A 12843-nucleotide genomic window follows, 5' to 3' on the forward strand; every position below is an offset into this window, starting at 1 on the left:
CTTCCCCATGTGTTAGGAGCCCTGCTGTCCCCTGACAACTTCTCCCATGACATTAGGTTGCTCGGGAAACAGCCAGAGCTTGCCTGCTATAAGGAGCAAACTGTAACAACCTAGGCAACAGGTGAAGGTGGTGCTGGGCGAAAACAGGGGCCTGGAAAGCAGGGTTAACCTGCATGGGCTTGTCCCCACTTCAAAATTTTGCCCTGTTAGATATGATGAGGGGGATATAGCTGGTTGGTGTGATGTTGAGTCCAGATACAGATGAGTCATGTTCACCACTGTCAAGCTGCTGCACTAAAGCCATGGTCCTTGCACAGCACTCCTACTCCAGGGAGTGCTGGTGTCAACACACCCTTCACAACCCCATTCAGAAGCAAAACATAGGACAAGGACCAAAAAGGTCTTAAATTCAGTTTGATTTTTTCCTTTGCATCTTCTGTCTTAGTCAGTGACATATACAAATATCTTCAGCTAGAAGCTTAAATACTGCTGTTTTAAAGACAAGTCAAGAAAATGAAGCAAGCACTAGCAGACTACCTGAGAGGACAGCTCTATTCTCTCTCATAACAAAAGACAGAAGTGAAGGTGGAAAGAAGTCAGCAGTAGAACTTTTAGGGAAAAAAACCAAACCTAGCCTAGCAATCTCATTCACCTCTGGTTTCCTACCTTCTCATTCTATTAAAACTGAAGGTTTCTATTATAAAAAGCTGCACTGGTTTTACCTGCAGACAGATCTGTGCTCAATAAGTAGCTGTGGTGGCAGAGAAGTGGCTGATTGCTTCCTATTCATCACCACTTGCAGTGTGGTCCCTCTGTCACTTCTCCCACATTAGCTGGCAGGTTGCTTGCACAGGTGCACACTAACTTGTTTCAGGTAGCCAAGACTGACTAGTCAAAGCCAGTTCATGTCATTGACAGAAAAGGAGCATGCTATTTCATCATTTTAATGATGTTTTATTCTTGAATCTTTCATTAATCATCCCTCTTGCAATGTAACATAAACAAGAGCAAGTTTGAGGTAATGACTGGTTTTAACACTAAGTAGCAGTAACACTGAAACACTATATTTTCACTCCTAAGCAACGTGTAGGACGCTAAGTGCTGCCTACACATCTTCAGCAGTGCAGAAGGAAAGAACAGTACAGAGGTGCTTTAAAGATGAACTTCACTCCATGTCTTTCAATGCTGTTACAGAAGTTTTGTCACTCTGCCATAAAACATCTCACAAGTCACAGTATACTAATAAATACTGGAACGTGCACAAAGCCAGTTTGTTGAGTGAGGTTCTTTAATAGCCAAAATGAATACTTATTCAGCCATCAGTTACACCAATTAAAGGCACTGTGACCAGTTAATGACAGTGGATGCACTCCTGTCTTTCACAGAGTTATTTGATCTCCCTGAGGAGTTTGCTTTTTATCATAATGAAAGAACACATAAAGCACTGCTGCTATTTGTATTATGAAGCAGCAACTTATGTAAGCACAACCATTTTAAGTTTAAACTGTAAACAAAAGAGAGCTGGAGAACTACTGTCTTTGCCGAGCAGGAAGCCTAAACATTGTATATGAAAATCCATTGTATTGTGGAACAGAAACTTGGGTTAATTTTATGTCTTGAGAAGGTACTGACCTTGCACTAACATTTAAGGTATAATTCAGTGCCAACCTTGAACTCTACAAAATAACTGACTGCTTTTGGCAGCACAGTCATTACATGCCTTAATAAGCACACACACATATGTACAGAGCCCATAAATCAAGTATTATACATGTACTTATCAAGTCACCCCTCTTCACCAAAAGGGCCTGCAGTAAAGAAAAACCTAAATATACAACATCATTTCTGATGGTATGTTAAGAGAAATCCACAACACTGGCATGCCAAGACATCTTTAAACGCTGCAAACATGCATTTTGAAGAGTTATTTCCTGCCAGAACTTTGTCAAAAAAAGTCAGTTGGCAGTGTTTGAGGGCAAATTGCAGGCATTCCTGATGGATTTAACTTTCTTTAGCAGACCTGTTATCAGTCTCATCAAGACTAATCAAGACTCAGGAGTAATTGCTGGGAGTTCTGTAAGGCTATAACAGGCATTGGATCAGAACTGAAGAGAGATTGCTTCTCACAAAAGAAACCCCTAATCAGAAAGGGGCTTTTCATTCACTCTCTTCAGTAGGTCTGAATTTAAGAGACTGTAAATAAACTGTACCTTTCTATTTATGAAGTATATAGGAAAAACCTTTCTAGAATTTGTTAGGAATACTTCTTCACACCATTTTCTATAGCCCTTCTGAACTCCCCTTACATACCCTAATCACACATAGCAAGTGAAGAGCTCTCGAGTCACAAAACTCTTACTTGGTCCTTCAAAACATCCCCTCTCTCCAGAACAACTCACTGCAAGCAAGGTTACAGCAGCACCAGCAGCATGCCAAGCACTTCCCAGAAAACTAAAGCAGCATCCCCTCCCTGAAAATGCTGTTGGAGTCATACTGCTCCAAAACACTACTATCCTCATAAGAACCGCAGCAGCTGGAGAGGAGATAAGGGAAGAAAAGGGACATAATGCACCTTGCAGTAGTCAGACACAAGCAAGAGCTATCCAGGCTCCAAGCCTGCCCAAGAAAGATCATACATGTCATGGAGCACATCAAAATGGATTTCAAAAGTCATCTAGGTTGCAACAACCCAAACACATGCCAGATTCTGCCCATCACTACAGTTGCAAGATAAGAGAACATGACATTTTCACAGCAGTCATCAATACACTTATCAGTCCAAAGCACTGACACTACCAAAAAGCATTTACAGTTGCAAAATCCAAGAATGTGTGTAATCCTTCTATTGAGCTCTCACAAAGACTCTTCTGGGAACTGTTTAGAGGCAAAAGATTCATCAGATATGATACAGGATATAAAAACAAAGCAAATAGTTCTTTCCATGTGAGAAACAAGTTTGTACATGGACAAAACAATAGCAATACTACTATTATTGCCACTCAGGCTTCACAGAGAGCACTCTGTCATCGGAACTCTCTGCTTTACAAGACAGACCAGTACGCTAAGAACACGAGGAAAGGAAGATAGCAAAGGAAGCCTTGAACTCAGGAGGTAGGATAATATTTCAACTCTTTCATATAACAAACTATTTGGCTGAAAAATTCAAAACTTACCTGCTGTAGCTTTCGGAAAAAACCTATGAAGACATCACTATTGGTAATATTTGAATCCAAAGTAACTGAAAAACAAGAAGAAGATGGGAAGGGAGGAAACCAAACTTAGCCAAAAGATGAAAAACATGGCTAGTGTCTAAAAACAAGATGTGTACAACATGACTGTTGGTTAAACCATCAGTGCTACTTTGCTCATCCTTTGGTTTCTGCACAGCTACCTTTACTAGCCTGTTGTTAAATCACTGAAGCTATGAACAGTGCAAAATGCATCTATTCTCCCAAAGCCAGACTACAGTAGGGTTCTTGGCCATGTAACTCCATGGTCACTCATGGCCAGTGACTCTAAAAGGAACTGTTGAATACTCAAGTGAAAGATAAAATAATCACCAAGTAAGATTTTAAAGACTAATCTTGAGTTTCTGTTTTGTAAGTCTTGGCACAAAGTATCTGAGGCCAGAGGCTACAAAACCTCTTTATGATCATCCTCTCACACACACTTCTTTTTGGGTAGTTGAAATGGTTATATTTTTTTATTTCTTGGCCTACATGAAACTCAAGACGCATTCTAGGGATCCTGCAGACCTGGTTTATAACACATATTGCACCCAAGATTTAATTTTTCTACAAACTCTTGTTATAATTCTCAGAAGTCTGCCTGGAAACCCTTGAAGGGAAGAAGTCTATGCAGACCCCAGTTCCATATTACACTTCTACCAGTCCAAGTGCCTGTCTTTTTTGCCTCCCTTTTTACCCACCAGCCATAAGTTCTCACACCTGGCCCCATGTCAGCTCTGGCAGTTGTGAAGCAGCAGGAACGAGTGGCTCAGCTCACTGATCTGGAAGAACAGAGAATGGCCAGACTACAGGCTGCCACCAGAAGGCCAAGTTAGCTTAAGTTTAGTGTGAAACTGCACCCTTACATTTTAGGAAAGCTGCAGAAAGGCAGCTACTTCAGAAATAAGAGAAATAATATGATAATGCTGCTGTTCTAGAGCCAGTGAACCAACAGACAGGACAGAGCTGCAGTGCTTAGCCCCAGCCTTTTAGATACACCCTTACTCAGCTTGGTATAGAAGGTAAAGCACGCTGCAGTCACAATTGTAGACACATCCTCAAAGGTTTAAGCCCTACATATGAAAGCTGATTAGGTTGTTATAGCCAAGCTTACCATTCTGAAGGTACTGCTCCAGCTGAGACCGTCTCTCATCTGCCATCGACTTGGTCATTGCCAGGTAAAACTTTGGGGGGAAAGCAGGCATGGCACTTCCAAAAAGCTGCCTCAGCTGCAAAACAGCCAAAGGAAAGCTCTGCATCAGTGAAGAAGTATTCATAGTTTCCAAGGAGCTTTCAATGCTCTCTTGTTTTGACAGTGACTCACATGGTGGCCCACAAAGGGCATGAGGTACCTACCCAGCACCTCCCTGATGGATGACCCTCAGGGCTCACAGTGAGGGCACAGCCTTTGCCTAGGCAGCCACCAGAAGACAGCCCAAGTGAACAACCTCTTTTGATGGGTTTCTCATTTTTACAGTCTTACCACTTGTGAGCTCCGGCTCCGAGCCAGAAAAGTAGCATTGTATTAACCTTATCTGCTAGGACTTATACACCTCATGGACAAACAAGATATGGTTACAGGTGTCTTCTCTTCCCAATACATCCATACAGGATTTCTTTGATCTATACCCACAGAACTACTTTGAGAGCTGATGACTTCTGCCCTTGACTTGTTCTACCTCAGAGGCTTTTATTATTTTGTCTGTGAGAGGTAGTAACTTTTATCAGATCATCTAATATTGTGAAAGAAAAAAAAAACAACAACAAAAACCAGAGAATCTTTCAGGAACACAAACTAACTGAAAGTTTGATTCTTCCTCCAGCTATCTCAGCTGGCTAATAAGAGCATAATGTCTCTGTACAAACCCTACCTACCTCATTTATAAACAGACCTGAAAGGACTAGAGAACCACAATTACATTATCTTTTGATGACATAAGATAGTTCCAGTATAGGTTTGGGCAGTAGTTGGTCACTTGGAAGTGTAAAAATTCTCTGCTATAAGCAAATTATCTCAAGAGAAGGATGAGCTATGTTTACCTTCCCAATATGCACATTACTAAACACAGCAAAATACAGCAAGTTTGCCTGGAAACATTCCTTCACCTAAATCAAAACAATATGGCATCTGATCAGTAAAATGAGACTCCTATAGTATGCCAAGACACTACTACTAATTAAATTTTAAGCACCAGTATTCAACTCGGCAATTAGTGTCACTAAATCCTGTGAAAGATGACATTTTCCCTCTGGCCCCAGCTGCCCAAGTCTTTCACATGACTCCAGCAGCTGAAGCTTGAAGAAAAAGAAATATGTTTACTGCTGCAAGAATTAGCAATACCTTTTCCTGCCTGTTGGCTAAAGACAGGAGTGAGGCATATTTTCAGAGCTCCACTTTCCCTACATTGGCAACACACTGCTATTTCCAAGTTCTTGATTATTAGATATGCGTGAATCGCTCCGAGATACACAGCATAAAAGAGTTAGATAACACTACATGCTTTGGTTTTATGTAAAGCTAACAGTAATAGCTAGTATAGAGTGCTTTTTATCTTCAAAGTCCTTCACATATGTGATCTTCCCCCAGGGACTGAAAAATATTCTCTCTGCTCTACAGGCAGGCAAACTGAAGAGATACAGCAAAAAAAATTGCCAGAAGTCAGAAAGCCCGAGCCACATTGACAACAAGGAGGTCCTCTTTCTTCCCTCTGTGTTCAGGCCATGCCTCACCTACACAAAGTGATGCCATCTGTTATCATCAGTTTGCACAAGCCAAGACTCTGGCCCACTTGAAAAAAATAATTAATTCACCTCAGTGCCGGCTGCTTGGTAAGCTTCTTGAAATGCAATTGTGTGTCCTCAGGATTTGGGCTACAGAGAAGAGAAACTTCTCCCAACCGATTAGACTTTTTCACATCTCAAAGAATTAAAGAAAAATACCTATAAACTTTAAGTCTGTATTTGTGTACAGTGCTGAAAACCCACCAGACCATCAGCCACCAGCATAAAATTTCATTCTAGTGGAACGAAGCTAGCCAATATTTGTCTTCATGAATCCAACAGCCTAGGCTACATTTTAAATGCAAGTCAACAACATTGTACCTGGTGGTGCCAAGTGCCAACTGCCTGTTGCCCTGCCAGGCCAACACCACCATAAGAGATGGGTCCTCTACCCAAAATCTGGTTCTGACCATTTTTTTCAAGGCTCTGGGTTTGTTTCTGCAACCTAAAGCCACTCCACAGAAGACACGCATCTTGGCCCCAAGCCAGGGTGCCCTGTGCACTGCCATTTTCTCTTGGCTGGACCTCCTTGACCAGACAGGTACTTCCAAGTCATCCTGCTCCACAAGCTGTCCAAGGGGAGGACTCCCATGCTTTGGCCTCTCTGCATGCCTGACCAAGCAGCTTTTTTGCAGACACTACGTGCAGCTCCCATCAACAACACACAGCAGCTGCCTGGGCCTGTCCTGCCTCACAGCCCACAGCCCAGCACCGAGGCTGGGCACAGCTCTACTTCCAGCTCCCCACCCCAGAGGCAGCTTCAAGAACAAGTGGCAGGAAAGCCCACAGGAGACTGGATCATGAAAACAAGCTTAAATCTGACTGTACTAGAAGCCCAGATAGGATGTTCCAACCTGGTGGAAGAGGTACTTGTTCTTCCTCCAAGACTTCCACCTAAAAGAGATAGAGCAGCCTCCCTAAATGACAGTTTTAAGCTCTAAGAGCTAATGTCTCCAAAAAGGGGAGTAAAGACACATGCCAGAGTTGGTGCTGTTTCTTTTTCATCTTTCTGCAATAAATATTCCCCTCCTCAGCAGGAGTCATCATCAGTTTTAAAGTGTAGTCAACCAGAATTAATCATCTCCTACTTAGTCTAATCCCATAGGTTTGCTTTTTGGTGTCAGGTCCTGCCTATGTTGTCTAGACGAGCTACTTCACCCAGGGCCATGCTTCATCATAGGTGTGCAGATGCTGAAGTCAGACAGAGCACCAGAAACAAAAAGTGCTAATCTGAAAAAATAGAGCAGCATTATAACTATAAAGCTATTATGTATGGATTATATACAGAATGAACAGGCCTCTAAGCATTTCCTTCTTAGTTACCTGATTAAATATTAAAAAAAGGAGTGGACACCATTCTAAGATTAAAAATGCTTAAACATGTTTCATGTGAAAATTAAAATATATGTATGCAGAAACTACCCAAGCAATCAAAGGTATGAGACTGTTCTGGCACATGACTGGCTAAATGAAGTTTAAAAAAACATTTTCTATATTTTATTCCTTTTTATAAATTGTTTTATCATGATTAACAGATTTTTTTTGAACTATTTTCCCAACAGTCGTTCATACCAATCACAGATGCTGCTAACTGACTCAGTAAAGGCTGGCATCATGACCAGAATCCATCAGTGTTGCATTTCACTCTTAATCCTACAGAGGACACTTCCTATTTACTCTCTGCCATGAAATAAATCAGTGAATACTCCAACAATTGCAAGAAATAATCTGTTCCTTTCAGTCCTACAACAGAACACAGGTTCATTATTATGATATTTGTTTAGAGGGACGCGCTAAGCAGCTATCAAACTGAAAAGCCAAATGAAAATATCACAAAGGTGGAAACCAAGGAGAGCCTGTGTCTTCAGCAGCTGTTCAATTTCAAGGAAATCCAGTAACGTTTTTAGTGCACGAACCACTGTCCAGGTAATCTCTAGCCCCACTCTAGAAGTTTCTGTCACTTGTATATTCTTGCAGGAGAGCCTTACCTCTCCATAAGCAGAATAAAGACCCACGGCTGTATTAGGGGTGCTCTGGTCAGTGTGCAGTCCCCGCAGAACTAAAGCCAGAGGAGAACATGGCTACAGTACAGAGCACTGCCTAGCTGTCCTTGTATAAATCTAGGGCCAAAGCTTAGATCCTTAAAATGCACATCCATCTGCCATCGACACTCCTGCTGAAACTGTTCACAGTCATTTGCAGAGAATGGCTACATAAGTCTTAGTTCAGCAAGTGCAAACAATAATGAACGCTGCCCAACATGTATGGCTTTCATCCCAAGCAAAGCGAGACCGGTCCTTCAGCTGTCCTTCCTACTGCTAATACTTAATACCTAAATACTCAAGACAGAGAAGGGAACGAAAACTGGATTTCCCACAATTGAATGCTCTAGCTCCTAAAAGAAGGGGCAAAAGGGGAGAAGGCAGAACCACCTCTGGACCCTCTTACAGCCAACACAAAGCCCCATCTCCCAGAGGAAGGTCAAGGGAGTAAATCCTCAGCCCAAGACAGGCAGCTTCTGGCAATCCACAGCCAAGTGCCTATCTCCACAAGAGGAGAAGGGCTAAAGCTGCACTGCTCTCCTCAGCATTTCTGCCAGCCCTGCCTAAGCAACTGCTTCTAAGCAAGATCTCTTTTAGGATATCATTCTTGGTTGTTCACACCTCTCTCTCCACCATTTGCCTTGGGTGCTCAGCTTACGGCTGAGAATCCCATTTGGAGTTACGGGAGCTAAGGGATTACCCTCCAGGTAAGGAAATGTTGCTCAGTTAGTATACCTGCACATCCCCATTCAACAGTGTATCCAAAACCTCATGCTCCATCACAGTACTCTGCTTCTGAACAGTTGCTCCCTTCAGACAGTCCTTTTGTAGAGAACAACTGCTCTGGGAGACAGGGAGGAACAGAGTTTGGGAGCGTCAAACAACAGAAGCACTCTCAGAATATAAAGTGATCGGGAGCAGGAAAATGCACAGCAAGAGAAAAGGGGCAGGTAAGGCACAGCATCACAAACAAAAATTATGTGTCCTGATTTTGTATCACAAGTTAGGAGAGGAGCTTGTAGAGCTGGAATAGCAGTGCTTTAGAAATCACCACCCTGAAGGAGATCAGAGGCACAACTAGTCCAGCCTCACATCCAACAGAGATCAGAGACAGATCCTCCAGAGTAGTGTTCAAGAAATACTGTCAAGTATAATCATGCAGAAATCTGTCCATGGGGGAAGCTTATTTCTAATTCACATCCTGCATCCATCACAGAATTGTTGCATCTGTGAGGCTTTGTGTGATCAGGTCAGGAGGGTGAAATTACTGTATCCTGGAGTTTAAGACTTCTTGTATGTGTGCATTTTTCTACCTTAAAAGAGTATTTCAAGCAAAATAAGCAGAACAGAATATAATAATTATAGATGAGCAACCTCACGTAAGTATAGGGAAGGCAATTAAGGGACAGCAGTGTAGTTGTAAGTGTCAAGACCAAGTATGGCAGCTAGCAACAGCAGGAATGAAGGAATTAAAAACAAAAATCAGCTAACGAGTTGTAAAGCCCAGCAAGAGGCAAACTGTCAGTTACAGAGGATGCAGAGTAGGGAAAGATTTTGCTGAGAGCATTAATGATGTTAAAACCTCTTGATCAAGAAACAGTAAGCCTTAAAGAAAAAGCAAGCAAATATGTAAGCTGGTTTATTAGTTCAGATATGTTATTCAAAATGCTCCATTAACCAAAGCAAAACATTACTGTGAGAGCTCCCACGGGTAAAAGAATTGCAGAGCTGGGACACAAGAGCACACCTCAGCAAACATTGCTTCCCATGGCAGCCCTACTGCTGACTCAACTGCCTTTTAGCTGTGCTACTCCAACTGCTTGTGCAGTCACACAGAGTTGGGAGAGATGGACCGATCCCCATCAGGGGTTACCTGGCTGAAAAACTGCTCCAGAGTGGTCCCATCACTGCAGCTGAGAGCACAGCAAGGAGGCTGCCAAAAGAAGGAGCATCTACCTAACCCACTACCACAAGAAGTGTTCACCAAACAAGGCCCTAAAATAGGGTTGTTAAGGTAAGATAAAGCGGCTTGGCAGGGATGACAGTGTGCACCCAGACTGATGGAAGAGCTGGGAGAGATTTTGCTTGGAGCCAAGGACAGGCAAAGGCCAGAGAGATCGGGCTAGCAAAGAGAAGGCTGGTGGCCACTCTGGTTCCACAGAAGAACTCAACATCACATGGTCCCTTTTATCTTCCTGAGAAAACCAGAAGAAGGATAGAGGGGAAAGGGACAGAGGCAACTCAGACCAGAAACAAAACAAAAGCAAAGACAAACAGGCAGATCCACCCTGAAATAATCCACTTCAGTTAGCTGGGGCCATGTATTATTCCCTGATGACCACTATTCCTTGGAATGCTCCAGGCCTGTGTTCCAGCTCTTTTGTAATTGCATAGTAATTGCCTGTGTGGAAAGGATCACTCCTGAGGTAAGTACTTGGGCAATTTGGGCCAAAGGATCCAACACTCGGTTAACCCCTGGCTTGTCCAAAAAACCCTGCAACTGACTTTGCAGTTTGCCTGGACTGACCTCTATACACTTTCTAGAGTTGTTGATAAGATTAAAGACCCCAACAAAGCAGTTGCATCTCTATCCCAGAGGCCAAGGAAAAGAGGCACTTGGAGCCCACAGCTGCTGCTGCTTGGCCTATGTTTCCCATTAAGCCAGATTACCATACCCTTCTGCCACATCCCTGCTGCCAATCAGTTGCTGCTGGATTTCACCCTGCAAACATGGATGCCCTGTAAGCAGCACCTCTGCCCCTCCAACAGCACAGCATCAGAGGGACCAGGCAGTGTGTGAGGGCAGGGCATGGGTTGGGACCATGTGCATCCTCCCTGTGGTGGTATCATGAAGGAAGGCTTTAATAACGCAGAAACAACGCACTGCCCCATCCCACGCTAGGCCTGTGAGGGCCAGGAGAGCCCCCTCTGCTCCGCAGCCCTCACAGGGGCCCGGCCTGGCTGTGGGGCCCAACGGCCGCCCGCACCCCGGCAGGCTGCCCCCACCCAGACTTGTTGGGGTGCCCCCCAACCCCGCCACCCCCGGCCGGCCCTCACCTGCGCGTCCCAGCGGCGGAGCTGGCTGTACCGCGCCTTGCCGAGCAGGAAGCCCTCCAGGCACACCGAATACAGCTGCAAGCACACAGCCGTCAGACCCGCGCCCGGCCCCGCCGGCCCCCGCCGCCCGCTCCCCGCCCCGCGCCCACCACGTAGCGCCCCCCGCGCCTCTCCCGCAGTTCCTCGGCGGCGGTGATGCTGAAGTGCAGCTTCATGGCGAGACCGGGCTGGGCCGGGCCGAGCCGGGCCGGGCCGTTCCCTCACGGCAGCGGCGGGGCGGAGGGAGGGAGGCGCCGGGCAGCGCAGGTGGGAGCGGGCGCAGCGCCAGGGGGCGCTGCCGCGGTGCGGGCCGCGGGCACCAAGGCGGGATCGTCCCTGAGGCACAGCCTCGGCGGCGGCTTTTAATTGCAGTCCCCCCAGAAAGGGAGCTTGCGGGGGAGCGTCCCCGCCCTGGGGCGAGGAGCAACGTGGGGTGAAATTAATGGTCAATAAGCGCCAAGCGGTGCCCGCAGGGGAAGCGGCCTGGCTGGGAAGGGCGGTCAGGGGTGACCCGGGGCCCTGAAGAGCCGGTGCCAAGCAAGGAAGAAGGCGGCCAAGGGACCCTGTTACAGCAGCCCGTGTGGGTGCGAATAGCACCGGGAAGGGGACTACGAAGTGGTAATTCACTGCGAAGTGGTGATAATTCACTGTTTTTCATGGCACGAGAACTCGGGACCATGTAGTGAAAGGGGTACACAGCAAGTTTATAAGAAAAGAAAGTCATTTTTTCACACAGTGCCTCACTGGAGGTCAAATGTAGTTAAAATGGCAGCTCCATCTCTGGGACTTTTGTTTATCGCTGATTACCAGATGATAAAGGTGAGTTACACTTGCGTATTTCTGGTAGCCCTGAGGGAAAGGCGCTGCGGGAGCTGGGCCTTCTCGTGTGAATCACCGTGGAAGTCCTCATAGTCTTACATGAGCAGTGTTGCTGGAGACGTGAAATGAGTTCATCAACATGGAAATAATGCAGCTGAAATGCCTCCCCTGCACTCTGGGGCCTGACATAAGCACAGTAGTCTGGCCTCATCAAAAGGCCCTTCATCAGAGGAAGAAAATTATTTCCGGAAGGCCATGATTCACTAACTGACCTGGGGAAAACCCCTTCCCAGGGGAACAAGGTTTGCACGTATTTTCAAGAAACAGGATTAACTGTGGGCATTCTGGAGAAAATGGAGAAGAGTAAGTAAAATAACATTGTGTAACATGTTTGATGATTTGTGTTTCTTCTTCATCTGTGCAGCCAAATATAACCAGTCTGACAACTTCTGGAGCACCCACGCAACCGCCCTCTTACAGAGCCAACTTTGTAGCTCCCGGTGTCACGGCTACTGTTGTACGTGGGGGATGAGGCACCCGCATCCTGGGGAGCTCTGGAAGAGCTTTCCTTCCCCTCCTGCGCAAGGCCCCTGTGTGCATCATTGTTCACATCCCAAGCCACTTTGCAAATCCACATCTCCACTTGTAGCCTGGAAGGCAAGGTGGCTACATAATGAGTTTGATGGAAAAATGTGAGGTATAGGCAGACAGAGGAAAGATCTACGCTCTGGGCCATGGGCACGAATTTTCCACTTCTGCTGTCATTCTAGGTTGGTGGTCTCTTCTCATCTGCCTGAATCTGGTTCCCCCATGGAAAACTACAGGAGGAGAAAACGAGCTACCTTTGGTCGCAAATCTCTCTAACAGTGGCAAGAGAC

General features: G+C 45.3%; 1 protein-coding gene across 3 annotated transcripts in view; it reads right to left on the reverse strand.

Moving 5' to 3' along the window:
• The window catches only part of SNX31 (sorting nexin 31), a 31808-nt gene extending 20341 nt beyond the window's left edge, over positions 1 to 11467 (reverse strand). For 2 of the 3 annotated variants that reach the window (XM_075495057.1, XM_075495055.1), the window contains exons 1-4: positions 11257 to 11467; positions 11108 to 11182; positions 4342 to 4456; positions 3174 to 3238 (exon numbers count right to left, since the gene is read on the reverse strand). In XM_075495057.1, the coding sequence (XP_075351172.1) occupies positions 3174 to 3238; positions 4342 to 4456; positions 11108 to 11182; positions 11257 to 11322 (321 nt within the window). In that variant the 5' untranslated portion in view covers positions 11323 to 11467. The remainder of the gene's footprint in view (positions 1 to 3173; positions 3239 to 4341; positions 4457 to 11107; positions 11183 to 11256) is intronic. The other variant, XM_075495056.1, reaches the window with a different exon arrangement.
• Positions 11468 to 12843: the final 1376 nt, after the last annotated feature.

The sequence above is a fragment of the Mycteria americana genome, chromosome 2 (assembly GCF_035582795.1).
Source record: "Mycteria americana isolate JAX WOST 10 ecotype Jacksonville Zoo and Gardens chromosome 2, USCA_MyAme_1.0, whole genome shotgun sequence".
In the NCBI taxonomy this organism is placed as follows: domain Eukaryota; kingdom Metazoa; phylum Chordata; class Aves; order Ciconiiformes; family Ciconiidae; genus Mycteria; species Mycteria americana.